The sequence below is a fragment of the Aspergillus luchuensis genome, chromosome 7 (assembly GCF_016861625.1).
Source record: "Aspergillus luchuensis IFO 4308 DNA, chromosome 7, nearly complete sequence".
Lineage (NCBI taxonomy): Eukaryota > Fungi > Ascomycota > Eurotiomycetes > Eurotiales > Aspergillaceae > Aspergillus > Aspergillus luchuensis.
Genome location: NC_054855.1, coordinates 561,041 through 578,613, shown reverse-complemented (window position 1 = coordinate 578,613; position 17,573 = coordinate 561,041). Strand labels below are relative to the sequence as shown.

Genomic DNA, 17,573 nt, shown 5'->3' with positions numbered 1-17,573 from the left:
TTAACTGCCTGAGATCTGATTGAAAATGAACGACCATCATGGCGAGGATTCCTATCTAATAAAGCGAGATTATTAGTAGTAGTAGATAGATAGCAGAAGAGGGGATAATCACGAAGCACGTCACCAGCGACAAAGTTGGCGAGAAATCTAGATTGTCTCCATGACGGCAATCGTTCCAAGAATAGGCCACAGTCAAGCTTTTACACGAAATACCGTTACCGCTCGCACCGGCTGTAATACCCGTACCCGCCTGATGTTTACCCTCTAGCCAATCAACTGCTCAAATTGGTCAGAACCCTGCAGATCCGGATCACCCATAGCTGGTCACGACCCTGCATTGAGACGGTCTTCATACCGTCAATACCGTATAGATCGAACGGAGGATACCACAGCCGCTAAGGTAATATGCCTGCCTAAAATATAGTCTCTCTTTCTATCTCGTATTTGAACCCTTGAGTGCATGACGCTAGAAAATTCTGCTTCTGCTCATGATTTCGGTTCTTACTTGGATCAATGCGGTGTGGATCTACTCGGACGGGATGATTGTATTGTTGCATTGCATGTTACATTCAATCCTGCCTGAAGTCATTGTCTGACAAAGTGACAGCCTCTGTCATGATATCAGTCCAGGCAAGAGTCAATGTCCCTCCCCCACAGCGCATCAAAACTGCATTTTTCCGCTTGACACTTTCGAGAAATGGCCCCGCAAGAGAGGCGTTGAAAACCCCGCTGCATCTGGCGCTGTCAGCCTGCATTTCATATACACAGCGGGGTGTAACTACAGAGCATCAGCCACTCACAGTTTACTGCCCACCCATGTGATAGCCGTTCGTCCGTAGATAAGAATTGAGGCGGGACATAAAACCAACCATCTCAGTTCACAGTAAGGGGAACGAGTCTATATTAGTTGTTAAGCTAGTGCGATAAGTAGTGCTCGTTGATCATGCTAAGCAATTAGCCCCCACGCTCAGCCTCTTGCTCGGTAGAGCAACTTGGGGATAAAAGCGATGCAAAGCCACAAAAGGACCACTGAGAGAAAGTAGAACCCTCGAACAGAAATAGAAGGGCAGAATCTCCTGAAGATCATCTTCAGCCCTGTGTTTTGTTTGTAAGGTAACTGAATGTTCATGTTCGTGGTTTCGGGTATGCGAGAGTTCATCGCCAACCGGGGTTTGGTGGTCGGATCGCAGCACTGCCTGAAGTCAATTCCGCGATGGTAACTATCTTCGTGCTCCTTACATCTTTACTTTACAATTTTTGTGGGATGGTGTCAGTAATTTATTGGCCAATTGAGTCGTTGAGCTCCTCGTGGCAGCGACCAATACAATCAATCAGGTCTGCAGTAGAATAGTACAGTTTACCCTTGAAGCATGTGATCAATCACTCTCACCCGATATCTGAACTACTTCGTCTGTCTGTGAAATCAATTGTTTACTCACTCCTCAATCAAGTTGTGCTCCAGCAACCTCAGTTTGTGGACCAGCAATGGCAAAATCCTTACCACTTCTGATATCATCCGATCTGCATCGCGGTCGGGCTGTCGATCCCTCGGTCCACTTTCCCTGCCGCGGAGACGAATGACGGTTCTGCCTTTGTGTGCAATGACTTATTATTGACATCGATAATTACAAAGTATATGTATCCAATGATCGACATCCTGTTTGTGTCTGGTCGTCGTTCGGTTGTTGTGTTGTGGCGTCATGGTAATAGATGATCGGTCAGGGTTCACGATCGTATCTGAGGATAAAGAAAATGTTGTGTTCATACAGCATGATAATACATATTACAGTATTCCAGGGATTGAGTGTACACGAAGGTGTTGGTACAGTTACATACAGTCGTCATGATTATATAGAGGCATTTTTACATCATTGCTGCAACGTGAAGCCGGTTAGGTCGCCCCAGTCGAAGGCGTCGAGGAATGGATCTAAATCTCCTCCCGGTGGCTGCTGTGTCTGATTAGCTCATTGCTCCAGTGACATATATCCATATAAGAAACAGACTTACCATCATGCCAAAGTTCGGCGCGTGCGCCATGCTCACGTCGGGAGCAAATGGAGGTGCCAATCCAGGGGTTGCATTTAAGCTGGGAACCTATCGCAAACCAGATTAGTACAGGTTGGAATTTAAAGTAGACAGAAACACTCACTTGGTTGGTCTTGAAGTTGCCCAATCCCCATTCGCCTAGATGGGCGCAATTGGCGTGTCGTGTAAACAGGGTTTGCGCAAAGAGAATAACTCTCTCCACAACCTCCTGCTTGTAAATTTGCGCTTGACTCGGCCAGAGACCTACTTTAACCAATGCGACAATCGTGGACATGAAGAAATATTCCTTGGCTCCCTTGACCACAAGGAGAAGCCGGGATTCGAGACACGTAAGAACCACCTCCACCAGGGATATGAGAGATTCGGGTAGTCCAGGAAGGGTTCGGGTCAAAAAGGTGGAAGCGCCTGGTTTGAATCAGCATATAGTCCAATGGCATAAGGATGACTAGGCTTACCGTTGGTTATTTGCCCCTGATGGAGGAGCTCGCATATAGTGCAGTACGCCTGCATGGTCCAGTCGCCCATGTTACAGAGGGATAGCTGTTGCGAGGTTTCGCGTAAGCGCCGTTGTGTGGACAGGATCATCGACGCCACTTCTAAACGAGCCCGGGCGGACGGTGTAAAGAGGGAGTCCTTGGGCGCTTCAATGGCGAAAGGCGTGTGTATAGATAACAGGGAATGTCCGATTTTGTTTTCCAGCATTGCTCGGATAAGGATTCCGCGGTGCGCAGTTTGGAAGTCGTCCACGTCTGAAGTCGGCCAGGTAGGGATCTTAGAAAGGTGTCGGTTCAACTCGAAGTCATAGTGTAGGATATCTTCGTATCGGCAACTAATATGTGGGGAATGCATTAACGCACAGGCCTTGAGGCGCAGCGAAAGAGATTGTACGAGGACCGCTTGGAACGAGCAGTCAGTCATTACACCCAACGGCTTAGCCACCGGAAGCTCGGTGCTGTCCTCGTGGATCTCGTCGTCATTGATGTTGAGTGCTGGAGCCGTGTCATAATCGGCTTCCTGGACCGACGGCGGCATGCCTCGTTCAAGGGATACCTGTAGATCGAGTTCCAAAATCGTCGTCCATATTCTTCGGCGCATTTCCATGTTGAAGACGGAGATCCGGCTATATCGAGTCGGATCCCGGTGATAACCGGCCATCATGGCTTGCTTGACTAGCGTTCCCGTCGCAAGCCAAGCTTGGCTGCGTTTCATGCCATGAATATTGAGGGCGATGATCAGCAATGTATTCAGGCGGAGACTGGTCAGCTCCGGGCGCTTGATATGCGCGTTCTCTATCCACTTCTCGGCATGCATGACCCACTCGATGGCCGTATAACATTGCAGATGGCCGTCATTCTTCATTTGCAGGGTCTGGAAATCGGCGAGATTCCATGCACACGAAAGCACCAGGAGAAGCTGCACCACAAAAATCGGCGAGACCAAATCCGGCTGGTCTCGCTGCGGCCAAAACGCTTCCAGTTGCTTGAGGAATGTTGGGATGTGAAAGATCCGATGGGTGGATTCAATGTAGGTGCAGTACAAGGAGATAAGCTCATCCACCACTGCACGTGACGGGATCATTGTGATCAAGGAACTTGTGGTGGGCATGGGGAATGGCTCGTTCAGAGGCTTTCTCTTCCAGACGCCTTTCCGTACTCTCATTAGGTCAGGCCGTAACGCTGACAGATGCGGGCTGGCTTGACGGATCTCTTCCGCAAAGGCCCTCAGGTCAGGAAACTACATAGACGTAAACATGCGCCCAAAAACGAAGTCATGACTGGGCCCCTAATAGATACCAAGCTGGGGGGAAGGATGAGGAAGCAAGGGAAGGTTTACCTGCGCGATAAGGTTGGCAAAAATGCCCGACCCATTGAAACGGGTCTTTGTCTCTCGTCCTCGCATCATGATCCGAGGGGAGACATCCAATTGCTGCGACGGCGATGCAGGAGTGTCATCGTTATCGTCTGGGTAGGGGTGGGAGGTGGAATGATGATGGGATTCGGGAGGGTGACGGGGTCGCTGGAGGAGGTCGGTGTTGACATATGGCTCCTGGTTGACGGCGGCCTTGGGGGCACCCAAGACGGTTTCCAGAAATTTATCACGTTTTTCCTCAACGGGATGCGAGGGATGACACCGAGATGCGAGACTGCTTATCCCCGAGTCCGGGGTAGGGTGGGCAGTCGCCCGATCAGTTGGGGGCATTTGCACCGTGGTTGTGGGACCTCGCTCGGAGAAAACGGGCGAGGCAACTGTATTGGGTTGCTGCCAAAGGAAGCCGTCCTCATAAGTGCATTTATTCGGCGTCTTGCTCTTTTGACAACGACTGCATACAGGATACTCACGGTCGCAGCGTAGTTTCCTGCTGCGACACTGCATACATGCCATGGTGCGTCTGCGACGTTTCCTCACCCGTTGCTGCTCGGGCGGGGGTTCATGGTCGGAAGGAGCAGCAGCAGCAGCAGCAGCGGCCCCCAAAGGCTGCTGATGAAAGTCGGCCATAATGAACGGAATGGATACTTTTTCTTTTTCTCATCGGAGACAACTGCTGGGGAAGGGAGTGACTTGCGAAGAAAGAGTTAGTTAGTTGGCCCCTCTTCTGTTGATAGTGGTTGTATATTGATTGTTCTTTTGGTCTTCGGGGGTAGTAGAGTCTTGTGTGTCCTCGGACGGACGAACACAACCAAGCTCTCTCTCACACACTCAAGTGGCAGTTGGTCTCGCTCACTTACTGTATGGACTCTCACTCGGTCGGTCGGTCGGTCGGCCGCGGCAGTTCACTTTCAGATAAGAGAAGCGAGTCGCTGGGCTTACGTGTTTGGTCCACCGGCCCTTTTCCCCAAAACGGGCAGCTTCTCCCGGCCAGGTTTCAACCCTTCCCTGAAATGTTAACGATCTCCGAATGAGCCGTGTATTGGTTCAGGGAGATTTAGGCAGAGATCAAATCCCCTGTTGGTTATCTCTTTACCTTATCCAATGGCCTTGTTGTGTCGTCAGGAAATCGTGGGATTTTGATGGATTATGACTGCTGAGATTGCAGCCACTCCCTAAGCGGGGATTTATCGGACGGGAAGAAGATGAGAAGAAAAAAAAAAAAAAAAAAAAAAAAAACTCTCTTCTTCCTTCTCCCACCCCCCCCTGACCGAGGTAAGACAGTCAGACAGACCCTCAAACTCAGACTGGTTCCAATCAACCAGTCACTGCGCCTCGTTGGACTCCATCGTGTTAGTCATCCGAGTCACGACAGCAGCCAGATTAACTAAGAAGTTAACTAGTATCTGGTACTAACTAACTAGATACTACTAAAGTAACTATGAGAGGGTCTCTGGCTTCTTGCCTGTCTCAGCCTAGTGGTAGGGGTTCCAACTTCCAAGGGTTCCCGCGCACTTTTCTTAGTAGTATTTTTATTCTTAGACTTTCTATAAGCTTAACAAGGCTTGATGGGGAACGACCCATGTCGGAAAGTAAAACCCCCCATGAGTGTGATTTCCACCAGCTGTTCAATGATTTCTACTTAATTTGAATGCCAGTATAGAACAATGTACTACGTAGTTGAGAGAGATGTTGAGGTCTTGGCAGTATAATAGGCAGAAGGAATTGTTCGAAGATGACAGCAAGGAAGATCAGCCATGTGCTTCGTGTAATGGTTCCATCTACTCACAGCCATCACTACTAACTTTGTGAAACGCACGGCAAAAAGGGTCCCTGAAGTGGGCTGAAGGATTTCCGTCTTTGACAATCTTTCTCCTCTCATTGGAGAGTTACTCTTCACTACGGAGGTACTTAACTACCGATTGCCAACGGAGGGAACGGACGGAGGCAGCAGACGCCATGACTCCGTAACTAGTCTGACTATGCATAAGAATTAGGGTGCCTGGCAGGCACTTCAGGCTCGTATGTCCATCTCCTCCGGTCGGGGATAGGCCTCGGGATATTCGCCCCAAGGCCATCTCCGAAATCTTACGGCCGTAGAATGATATAAGGATTAAAGCAGACGAGTTGGATATTTTGCGTATCATTTTTTGACTCTTGAACTATCTTTCTTTTGGTCTCCGGTCTTGCGATCGCATTACATACAATACACACGCTGTGCTTAGCGAGACAATAATCATCATGTTCCGATCATTACTCTCGCGCGGCGGCCTTATCCGCAACGACAGCTACATTTTCCCGACCGTCGATCCGACAGAAGATGGCCCGGACTGTAAGAGGGATTGCGCCGACTGCACCGTGCAGTTTCCCTCCAAAGTGAAGGTTGAAACCACCAAACCGCTATACGGTCATATCAAGGAATTTCACACCCATGTCCTAGTCGCAACGGGGAAATCGGACTGGACCGAGAAGGTCGAAAACGAGAAGGGTTCTTTAATGCAGGCCTTTGACGAGTCTTCGCATCTATCCAAACATGGCGTATGTCTACTACCCCCAACTCCTCCTTGGAAAATCGCTGCTAATCGCAATTAGCGCTTCATGATCTCCGCTTCAAATCTGACACCCCCAGAAACCGACGATGAAACAAACCAAGGAACCACAGTTCTGCTCTTACCATCGTTCACTTTTATTGATGCCGTCAAACAAAGCGACGTCAATGAAGTGATCTCTCGTTTTATGGACGCACCATTATCCCACAATGGCGCCATCCCCGCTAATCCAGGGTCCAAATTGAACCCCCGGCCATGCCAATACGACTACGTGGTGTTGCTCTGCTCCCATAAACGACGCGACGCTCGCTGCGGAATTACTGCTCCGTTAATCAAGAAAGAATTGGAACGCCACTTACGGCCTCTGGGGCTCTACCGTGATGCAAACGACGAGCGTCCCGGTGGTGTGGGAATTTTCTTCGTTTCCCACGTGGGTGGTCACAAGTTTTCTGCCAACGTTCTGATCTATCGGAAGGAGGAGCAGCAGATGATCTGGCTGGCCAGAATCAGGCCCGAACATTGCGAAGGACTCATCAAGTACACCCTTTTAGAAGGAAAAGTAGTACATCCTGAGACGCAGTTGCGCGGAGGATTTGATAGAGCTCGGGGATTGACGAGCTGGTGAGACTATAAATTTCCTATAGCGAGAGATATATATAGATCTACACTAGACCCTATTACCACTAATAGATTAATGAGCGATGATCAATGAGTCCTTATTTCTAAGCACTAAATACTTCGTATTACATACAGATGTGTAAATGGAGATCAACTCTTGTCTCAAGAATTGCGGTGGCTTACACAGTAGGGACCCAATTCCATATTCACCCGACTATAGAATTGGCAATTAAAGATCACTTAAGATCTCCACTATGTGCAGACGACGGCAAATGATAGTGACTGCTACCCTATCGCTCTGTCAAGGACCCCGATTGGACAGACACGCTACGTCACTCCACGCGGGTGCTACCCGCGTTAATTGATTTCGCGCACGCGACGGTCCAACCGCCGGGGCTGCAATTAGCCATTACTACAGTTACTCCTGACGCACGGCTCTCACTCCCTTGAACCACCTCTGCAGACTGCATTTCTACTTATCAAACAGTCTATTCTTACTGCTACCCCATATACATCTTCTATCGCCACCAACATGCAATAATGGCGACCGTCATGGCTCCGGAGATGGCAACCCAATCCGCCAATCTACGCGCCGAACTGAAAGAATGGGAGCGGGCTTTTGCGGACGCCAATGGAGGGAGAAAGGCCGAACGAAGCGATATTAAGAAGGTCCCTGAAATCGGTATGAACAATATTTTCCTATTCAGCTCTTCTCATCTATCATCTAACTCACCAATTAACCCCCAATTCAGCCGCAAAATACAAAGAATACTCCCGCCTAAAAGCCCTCGAGACATCCTCATCCAACACCAAGACCGACAAAAACCCCGTCCAACTAGAAGAACGACCCAAGAAACGCAAACACACCTCTCCAAACGGCCCTTCAACTTCCCTCACCACATCAACCCCCCGCAAAGCCTCCAAAGGCGCCGCGGCAGCATTCGAAACACCCTCCAAATCCCGCCCCGTCGCAACCTCCCACCCCTCCGAAGTTGATCCCTACGACTCCCCCTCTGTCCTCCGTCGCCTCTTCAGCCCAAGCACTCATCAATCCCCTCTAAAGACAGCCATCGGCCCGACCCCACAGCGCGATGGAAAGGCCCTAGGCCTCTTTGACCTCCTCTCCGAGTCCGGCGGCAGCACTGCCACTCCCTCCGCAACACGCATAGCCAGTCTCCGCGACAACGCAGTCCAGACCCCCTCCCGACGAAAGAAACAGCTTGACACGATCGCCGAAGAAGGCGAAGAAGACGAACATGAAGAAGACGACGACGACAGTCCGAGAGGCGCACGCACCCCTGCATCATCAGGCAAGAAATGGATGCTTTCCACCCTCTTCGCAACCCCCACAACATGGCGCTACGCAATGATGGAAAACGAAAACCAAGGCCCCCGGTACCCTGCGTACATTCGAACCAACGACACAGCATCAAAACCAACAGAAGCACAACCCGGACCCAACGCCGAAGAAACCCCTTCGTTCCTCCGCCGCGCACCAGCAACCCGCTACAACCCCAACACCCATCCCGACGGAGACGACGGCGGCCTAAGCCCCATAGCAGTACGCAAGAGACCCCAATTCGTCGGAAAGGGCCTTTCAGCTCTCGTCCAAGGCCTCCGCGACATGGAAGAAGAGCAAATGCAGAATGACATGGACATACTCCATGAAATCGAGGCCGAACAACTGCAACAGCAACAGCAACAAGCAGGAGAGGATGTCGCAAATAGCCAAACCCAACAACAATACCCATCCACCGAAGTATCCCGCCCATTTAAAAAGAAGGGCCAGAAACGAACTACCCGCAAAGTGCGCATGAAGCCCGTTACCGCGAAACCGAAAGCAGAGCCCCAGCTACCCGCTTCGGACGATGAGGAAGATACCCAGGATGCAGATGCGGATGCGGATATAGTCCCCGAAACACAACGCCTCAATATCCCCGGGACGGAAGCGCACGATATAGACGGAGAAGAAGAGGAACTCAATTCACTCCATTCCTTTTCAGGGTCCGAACCGGACTTAGATCCCGACTATGACTTCGACGAAGATGAAGAGACATTATCTAAGCCTCCGGCTAGAAGTAAGAGTTTCTCAGAGAGAATGAAGGAGGCGATTGAGGCGGATAAACCGCAGGGGCGGGCGAACGATGAGGAAGTGGATGATGAGAAAGAGAAGAAGAGGAAGGAGAAGACGAAGGAGAAAACTCAGACTCAGCCGCGTGCTAGGAAGGTTAATCCGGCGGCGCATGCTAATTATCGGTCTTTGAAGTTGCGGAATCGAGGGAGTAAGGGGAGGTACGGGGGGCGGTTTGGGAGGAGGTAGATAGGTGGTAGATGAGTATAGATGGAGGGGATGGGATGGGATTGATAGATTACAGTGGAGAGAGGATACCCAATGTTGTCCCTGTGGTGTCTTGTCTGCGCGGGACATGATATGAGCAATGACTATAGCATAAGTATATAATTCTTGTTGAGATACCATCATATCAGTTAAACTATATATCAAGTCGAGGCGTCTATATGTCTATCATAGTACATAGTACCACACAACACGAATACTTCGAGCTTTACAGCTCAATCAGGAACATACCGATCCCGAGCATACTGCACCCGTCTCGCCTGAGCCACAGCATCCCGAGACGCCCTACCCCCTCTCCGAGAATACGACGGCTTATTCACCCGTCCAGAAGAACCAGGGAACCTCGGCCCCCTATCAGCCCGATACACCGGCGTAGCAGTCCTACTCTCCTCCCTCTCCCTCCGCGAGTCCGAAGGACGAGCATTACCACCACCACCCACCGTATCCTCATACTGAACATTCCGATCCCAATCCTCGAGAGAAACATACGGACTCCTCAACCAAGCCTGCAACTCATGCAGGAACAACCGGGCATTATCCCTACCCAGAAAATCCCGCAACAGTTCCTCCGCCTGCCCCGCACTACCCTTGATATCCACAGTCCGTAGAATAGCAATGATATACTCGAGCAGAAATTCTGCGTTGTTGCCGCGCCGGCTTTCGAGTCTCTGCTGGCCGGGGCGCGCAACCCCTCCCCCGCCTTGTCGTTGGTCCTCTGGCTCTGGGTTGAGGAACTCGAAGACTTGCAGTTCCCGACGGATCCATTTCCGGGCTCGCGAGACGAGGTCTTCTTCGCGGTTGAAGCGCTCCGGTGTCAGTTCGCGGTATTGGGAGAGACGGTTGGAGCCGACGCGGAGGGAGTAGAGTTGGTGGCGGTAGATGTGTTGTCGGCGGCGGAGGGGGTCGGTGGACGACTGTTGTCGTTGTTGGGGACGGGGGCTGCGCGGACGACGGGGTCGGCGGGGTGGGCGGTGATGTGAGGGTGTTGGTAGGTGTGAGGTGGTTGTGGTGTCGCTTGTGCTGGCGGGGAGTTGGTAGATCTTGGGTCCGTTGGTGTGGTCAAGGTTGTACTTTACGGATGTGATCTCACTCTTGCCTATATGTAGTCAGAGACTTGCTGGGGGAGAATACGAAAGGTGTACATACATAGCGGACAGTTGCGACGCTGTTCCAGCCAGCTCACCAAACACAGAAAGTCAAAGTTCGCATGGCGACATGGCACCGCGATGGCGGCTTCGGAGATGGGTTCGAGACAGATCACGCACGGGTTAGCGTCGTGCTCGCCTTCGTCGTGCGCTACCTCTTGCAGAGTTCGCTGGAGGATTTCCTGTTGCAGGTCGACATCATCGGACATGAGATCGACACCCGACCGCTTGTTGGAAGCTTGAGGACTGGTTGATGGGTGTCATGGAGCGATAAGTTGAAGCAGTCGCATTGCGGCGTATCTGACCGCCTGGGACGTCATTCCTGGCGTGACCGCCTTGACTGTGGGCTTCACCGCCAGAATGTAGTGGTTTCTGTCGGCAGAATGAGTACGGGAGACGGTAGTCCCTGTGTGGCAAGACAAGTATTCACTGCGGATTACTTAATGCCACGGAGTTATTTATCGCCACGGGTGTACTACTGTGTACCTTCAGCAGTGTTTAGAATATGCTATAGACTTGAACCTTAGAATAGATAGAAATGAAAGCTCAGTTTATATAGGTAGACTTGCTATCAGTTCATTAATCAAATGAGATAATAGTTATATATTTTTTAGCTTCATAATATATCAGTAGCTTTAGGTTGTCGATGTCCTTTCTTCGAGTACTGTGGCCATCCGTGTGGTTAGTGTAACAATTCCGTGCCATTCGGTCGGAGGGAAACTGGGTGCTGGCGTCCACCGTATCACAACTCTCGCGGCCGCATACATTGGCGAAATCTCCGCAAAACTCACCTCAGTCGCAAGCTGTAGCCAAAGAAAAGTCCTACTTCTATGTAGAGACATGCACTAACGATACACTGCTGATTGCTATGATTGATGAACAATGAGATCAGCGAAGGCTGTAGTCACTGAAAACGCAGCCGCCGCCATGCGTGTCCAGGCTCACGGCGCTCCAGCGCGAACCATCACAAGTTTAAGGCGATGGTCCATAGCGAACAGAGAGCTGCCAGGTAAGCTAGCTCTACGTGAAATTCATTACTGTGCTAACGGTGTTCCTCTCCCGAATCAGCGGTATCCCATATCCGATCTATTCACGTCTACGACTTTGATAATACCTGTAAGAATAACCCGTGGTGCCGGCGAACGACAGCGTCAGATTAATGTCGTCCAGTGTTCTTGAGTCCTCTTCCAAATCCACAGCTATGGAACGGCCCGACCATCGGGTTTCTGCAGGCCTACGAGAGCTTCGCGAACGGAGGCTGGTGGCACGATCCGAACTTGCTGGCCGCGACCGGCGACGGTATCGATAAGGAAGAGCCACGAGCTTGGGAGGGATGGTGGAACGAACAGATTGTGCGAAATAAGTGATTGTGATTGGCGTGGCTGGCAGAGAACTGACCTGTTACAGGTCCAATTGGTCAAGCTGAGTATGGAGCAGAAAGACGCCCTCACGGTGCTTCTGACAGGCCGCGGCGAGAGTAATTTCTCCGATCTTGTCCGGCGTATGGTGGACAGTAAGAAGCTGGAGTTTGATCTCATCTGCCTCAAGCCTGAGGTTGGCCCGAGGAGCCAGCGATTCTCCACTACTATGGAGTTCAAGCAAACTTTCTTGGAAGATCTTGTTCTCACTTACGATCAGGCTGAAGAGATTCGCGTTTATGAAGATCGCGTGAAGCAGTGCGTGTCCGCCAATACCTTTCTTATGACAAACTTCTGATGCTCTGCCAGTGTGAAAGCTTTCCGGGATTATTTCGAGCAACTAAACCGCAGGTTCCAGGCACCAAATAGTGGAAGAAGGCCCATCGGCTCTGAAGTCATTCAGGTCGCCGAAGGGTCCATGTACCTTGCCCCTGTAATGGAAACTGCCGAAGTGCAGAGGATGATCAACTCTCATAACCTTACTATCCGCAATCCGTCGCTCAACCGCGCCAAATCCCCTTACGGCCGGCTTCGCATCAAGCGGACTATCTTCTACACTGGATATTTGATCTCCAACGCTGATTCTGGTCGGCTAATCCGCCAGATTCTGAACCCTATGTTGCCATTTGGGCATGCTGATTCTAATGATCTGAAGTACATGGCCAACAGTATACTAATCACTCCCCGTCCAGCGCCCCGGTCAATTCTTGACAAGGTCGGTGGCATCGGTAAGAAATTGAGCTGGCAGGTTACTGGTACTGCATGCTTTGAGAACCGCGTCTGGGCTGCGCGCCTGACGCCTGTGCCAGCCACAGAGAAATACTACACAGAGAACCCCCACCCCGTGGTAGTGCTGGCGGTGCGCAAAGGCGCTCGTCCGATTGACGCGGGTAAGATCCAGAATTGGCATCCTGTCCCTGCCGACAAGGCCTTGACTTTCGAGACGGTCGTCGGAGAGAAAGTTGTCCTACGTGTTGAGGAAGAGAACCCCAATGAGGGCGAATGGGAGAGTCAATTCTTGAATAAAAACCACAAGAGGCGTCATCAGCAGGAACGGGATGAAGAAATCCTGTATCCAGATGGAACTCAGGATGGACCGCCCCATAGCAGGCCGCACTATAACCCGCGGTATGGAGGCAACAACCGCAACCACCACGATGATGGACCTCGACGAGGTGGCTCATACCGCGGGCGTGGCCGTGGGTCATCACAGCGAGGCAGAGGCCATCAAAACCGGGGTGGCACCCGTGGTCGAGGCCGTGGCCGTGATGCTGGACCTCCAGGAGGGTATCGGTCCTTGGATGACTATGGTGGCGGGTATGATGGGAATCACTACGAGGAGAAACCAGGACCAGGCGGGGGCCCGGTGATGAATTATTAGTCTTGGCTCTTTGAAGCTAAAAGTGGTACCCTGGGTTGTTCATTTCATGTTTACTTGTTGCAAACTGCTATCGAATGATATCCTGAAATGATATGCTTCCACCAAGGTTATGTACCGCAATCGCTCATCCGACCAATCTGCTGCGTGATGCAGGGGTCAATGAAATGTTGCAGACTAGTTGATAGATACCACATGAGATTAAAGTTGACGTCATTCAGCAATGAACGGGATATAACATCTACTATCCACCGTCCCTACCATTCGGTAGATTATGTCAGGAAACATATCCTATGAGGATGATCTTCCCTCCCCCCCCCCTTTTCTCTTTGATTTTCCTGTTCAATCCCTCAGGAGATATGGAGACGCAATTGGAGGAGATGCTCTACTTTATAGGAAAGGCTGTAGCGTGGTCGTACGTATTCAAGAAAGCTCGAGTGAATGTGAAGAAAGGAGGATAATAGCAGCCCATGTGAACAGTTCAGTTGCAAACTCGTAAATTCAAAATTCTGGCAGTCTGTAGCTAAAAAGGAAAACTAATAAGAGCAATTAATTTCGCTCAACAATCACTGAAAGCATGAAATCTAGAGCAGGGTAGCTTTAGTTTTAAGACTGCACCACAGGCGCAGGATTGGGTGGCTGCCCATCTTGGTTTCGCTGAACCTCCTCGCGCTTGTAAGCTCTACCCGACTTCCGTTCAACCCAGGCATAGTGTCGCTGATTGTTTATTGTATTGTCTGGATCAGGAGGTGCCTGCTTCTGGCCATCCAAGTATTTCTGGAAGTCCTCATTGTCCACATGCAACTTGCGCTGCTCTGCGTCGCAAATATCGCCCACCGTGATGGGATTTTCTTTTTTTATGTTGCTCATGGCCAGAATTGACTCCAGGGAACGAGCACCATGTAGGACGCTGGGGGTGAACAACAGGGCGTTGAGGACACCAAGGTCCATGTTAATTGGGTTTCCTCTAGTGAACCCGAAAATCCTCTCAAGCATGCTTCGAAGCAGAATCGCTCGTCGGATGGGGAAATAGTCTCTGTCGTCTTCCTTTGGGCTTCCATCCTCGTTCAACAAGATGCTTGGTCCGAGAATGTCTACATGTCCTTTCAGGGCACTCTTGAAAGTCTCCTTGGTTTTCTGGTAGGGATCTTGGAGGTTTTGACATTCCCGGAACAAACCAATCGAAAGTGGCTTGTTTGACTTGTCGCGCTCAAGATACCAGGTGAGAATGTTCGTGAGAGGTTTAAAACGTCGATCTTCCGCATCTGCGGAAGCTTGGTTCTGTGCGGAAGCTTGGTTCTGTGCGGGAGTTTGGTTCTGTGTGGGAATTTGGATCTGCCCTCGGAGTCTGCTCACGAAGTCCGGTAGTTTCGCACCTGGAAATAAGAGTGAGTTCAGTTGTCTTACAGGGAATCTGTTGAAGTGGGTTGACCCCTGTTCAAAGACGAATATGGCACGCCCGAGGAGATGTCGGCTGCCGTGGTCGAAGAATTCGCCGTCTTGCATCGGAGCAAGGAAGTATTTCAGCCATCCCAGCTTCTCGCTGCCAAAATCACAGTCGAAGTCTCTGAAGAAGACCAGTGGGATATTTTTCTCTAGCGTCGCGTCCCGGATTTCGTAGAATTTTCTTTTCAACTGGTCATATTGAGACATCTCAGAGATGTTTACGGTTATGGTTTTCAGCGTTGGTGTAAATCCATTGCGAGTTCGAGGGATAGTACCAAGGAATTGCCCGAGTGCAATTTCCGATTGCTCGAAACTGATGATTCCCCCGGGACTTCCTCCGGCGCCGCCGCCATTTTCTAAGGCCCGGAAGAAGTCGTCATATTTTGTTTTTGTGCCTCCGATGAAGATGTAGATGCCGCGTCCCAGTGGTCTTTCTACTCCACCATCCTGGTATTTACCCTCCGTGATGGGTTTGGTGAAAAATGGTAACCACCCCAGCTCTCTTCCTTGGAAGATTGAGTCAAATTCATCGAAGAACACAACTGGAATCTTTTCGGAGAGAGTTTTGTCCCGGATGACTTCGAATGCGTGTCGGAGGTCATCCGCTTGGCGAAACTGCGAGAGATTAAATTCTAGATCTGTAATCCCCTTCCCATCGGCAGCCAGTATGGATTTGATGACCTCCTTCACTCCAAAGGATTTTCCAGACCCTGGCTGTCCGAATACAGCAAGGGATAAAGGTATGGGATCTGTGTTAGTTGTGTACCATTCATGGACTTTGTTGGCAATTCTTCGAAAGCCATCAACTTCCCCCCGATCAGCCGTCACCAAGTTGCCGAATCGGGCACTGGGCATATATGGCAGTACACACTCAAATCCCTGTTTCAACGTATCGATGGCGGCCTTTTTGGGGGTGCATGGCAGACTTTTAAGGACCAATGGTTCTCTGGAAGTCGTCTGAGAATCTCTCAAATCAAGCTCCACCGACACCAACACCGGTTCTGAGTCAGTTTCGAGCTTCAAGCGGTTGTCGGCGGGCTTGGATTGCTTGGCCTTTCTTTTTGGGAACATCATCGGGGCACAGCGACGAGACCACCTGATCCCAGTCATTATTGCGTCTCTGATCTGCGTTATGCCGAGATTCCCAATGGAGTCGGTGGATCCTTCTTGCAGAGAGGACACCAGGCCTTCCATCCAGACAACCCCCACATCATTCCTCAGCTGTTTCCTCAGCTTCTCCATCAGCTTTCTCCTCACCTCTTCCCTCGCCTTCCCCTTCACTGCGTCAGTTAGCTGTTCAATTTGCTGTTGCACCTCCTCTTTTTCCATCAGATCTTTTACCTCTACACCCTGGCCTGTGACAATGTTCAGGCCCCCCTCGACTTTGAGATTTCCTGATGCATCCTCGCTGACTCCGAGTCTCTGTATATCCGCACTTCTAACTCTGAGATTTTCCATATCTTTATCCGAGTAAGAGCGAAGAAAACCGCCTTTGGCGCTGGTTGGCTCGTAGATGAGATGGACCTTGGTTGCGTCCTCTTGGAAGCCCTTGTATATCGCGCCCTCCAAACCGAGCTGGACGAGAAGGTGGAAATATTTGTTCGCGTTGGTTTTGTTCCATATCGTGTTGCAACGCGCTTTCATCGCATGCTCCCAGATATTCTGGACCGTCTGACCCCAGGACAGGCGGCGGTCTATAGCCGTCGAATCTGGTAGGTCTTCCGCATCAAAAACAAGCAGAACATGCTTCTTTTCCCTTTGAGCCTCCTCTGCGAGTGTCTCGTACTTATCAATCTCATCCCAGCTTTCCCATCCCAAATTACCCATGAAAGCCTTCGCCCCTCCCTGCCGGACTTTCCTCCTTATATCTTCTGTCGTAGTGAGCTTCAAATTATCAACGCTTGAAGCCGCCTCCGGATCTTTCGAAGCCAATCCAAGCAATCCACGAAGCTTTGAATCTTCAACGGGTTTCTCACTATCCGCGCATCCGACACCGAATATCAAGATACCCTTATTGTAATGATTTTCCGACTTCTTTTCAGCAGTGGACTTCTTTTCAGGAGTGGGCTTCTTTTCAGCAGTAGACTTCTTTTCATCAGTGGGCTTTCCATAGTCAGCGGCAGCGTGGACTTGGATACAATCACCGTCCTATAGTCCAAGTCAGTCCACTTATGACCGGAAAGGTCAAATTCAGCTGCAATTCACCTTCAAGGACTTCAAAATATCGCTGTGTCTGGTGAAGATTCTTCCTTCGTGCTAAATAAATGTATAAGCTGCAGTCATCGTGCGTTAGGGAACTGATCAATGCATACATATTCGTAATTTTGTGTCTTGAACCTATTTTCATGGCTCATCCAGCTTACTCCAATCAGGGCATTGCTCTGCGAATCGAAAGCTCGAACCATGACCGGCTTGCTTCGGCGACTTCGGATCCTTTGTCGTGGGAAGAGGTTATAAGCTGAATGCTGTTGAGACGCTTCAGAAGGGAGCCACTGAGTGCCTGGTTAGGTTATGATAGATTAGACATTTGAGTCAATATCACGGGCACAATGCGGCTTACCTGTGATCGAAACCACTCCTTGGTCTGTTTTCCTTGCACAACTCCTGGGTTAGCTAGATTATCTCCATGGCCCTGGTCGAAATAATAGCCGCATAAATTAGATTGACAATCCTTTGCGGGGAGAAATTGAGACTCAAGAGACACAGGATTGTTGGTGACGCTCATTTTGCTGCCTGTGTTATCTGGTTCGT

The 17,573-nt window shown here is 50.4% G+C and overlaps 6 protein-coding genes across 6 annotated transcripts; 3 read left to right on the top strand and 3 right to left on the bottom strand.

Moving 5' to 3' along the window:
* Positions 1 to 1,868: 1,868 nt before the first annotated feature.
* Positions 1,869 to 4,542, bottom strand: AKAW2_70237S (putative C6 transcription factor; the record flags this gene model as incomplete). Its single annotated transcript, XM_041682796.1, has 5 exons — positions 1,869 to 1,946; positions 2,008 to 2,094; positions 2,150 to 2,451; positions 2,502 to 3,780; positions 3,880 to 4,542. 5 exons carry the CDS (start codon positions 4,540 to 4,542, stop codon positions 1,869 to 1,871), a joined length of 2,409 nt encoding a protein of 802 aa, XP_041547121.1.
* Positions 4,543 to 6,153: 1,611 nt separating this feature from the next.
* AKAW2_70236A (sucrase/ferredoxin-like domain-containing protein) lies at positions 6,154 to 7,086 on the top strand (the record flags this gene model as incomplete). Its single annotated transcript, XM_041682795.1, has 2 exons — positions 6,154 to 6,450; positions 6,505 to 7,086. 2 exons carry the CDS (start codon positions 6,154 to 6,156, stop codon positions 7,084 to 7,086), a joined length of 879 nt encoding a protein of 292 aa, XP_041547120.1.
* Positions 7,087 to 7,619: 533 nt separating this feature from the next.
* Positions 7,620 to 9,399, top strand: sld2 (the record flags this gene model as incomplete). The annotated part of the gene is made up of 2 exons (XM_041682794.1): positions 7,620 to 7,761; positions 7,832 to 9,399. 2 exons carry the CDS (start codon positions 7,620 to 7,622, stop codon positions 9,397 to 9,399), a joined length of 1,710 nt encoding a protein of 569 aa, XP_041547119.1.
* Positions 9,400 to 9,650: 251 nt separating this feature from the next.
* AKAW2_70234S (RING finger domain protein) lies at positions 9,651 to 10,789 on the bottom strand (the record flags this gene model as incomplete). The annotated part of the gene is made up of 2 exons (XM_041682793.1): positions 9,651 to 10,531; positions 10,582 to 10,789. 2 exons carry the CDS (start codon positions 10,787 to 10,789, stop codon positions 9,651 to 9,653), a joined length of 1,089 nt encoding a protein of 362 aa, XP_041547118.1.
* Positions 10,790 to 11,462: 673 nt separating this feature from the next.
* AKAW2_70233A (rRNA 2'-O-methyltransferase fibrillarin-like protein) lies at positions 11,463 to 13,379 on the top strand (the record flags this gene model as incomplete). The annotated part of the gene is made up of 5 exons (XM_041682792.1): positions 11,463 to 11,589; positions 11,649 to 11,696; positions 11,751 to 11,932; positions 11,988 to 12,256; positions 12,308 to 13,379. The coding sequence occupies 5 exons, from the start codon at positions 11,463 to 11,465 to the stop codon at positions 13,377 to 13,379; spliced, it is 1,698 nt and encodes a 565-aa protein (XP_041547117.1).
* Positions 13,380 to 13,982: 603 nt separating this feature from the next.
* AKAW2_70232S (uncharacterized protein) lies at positions 13,983 to 17,547 on the bottom strand (the record flags this gene model as incomplete). The annotated part of the gene is made up of 4 exons (XM_041682791.1): positions 13,983 to 16,970; positions 17,028 to 17,078; positions 17,135 to 17,314; positions 17,383 to 17,547. The coding sequence occupies 4 exons, from the start codon at positions 17,545 to 17,547 to the stop codon at positions 13,983 to 13,985; spliced, it is 3,384 nt and encodes a 1,127-aa protein (XP_041547116.1).
* Between the last annotated feature and the right edge of the window lie 26 nt (positions 17,548 to 17,573).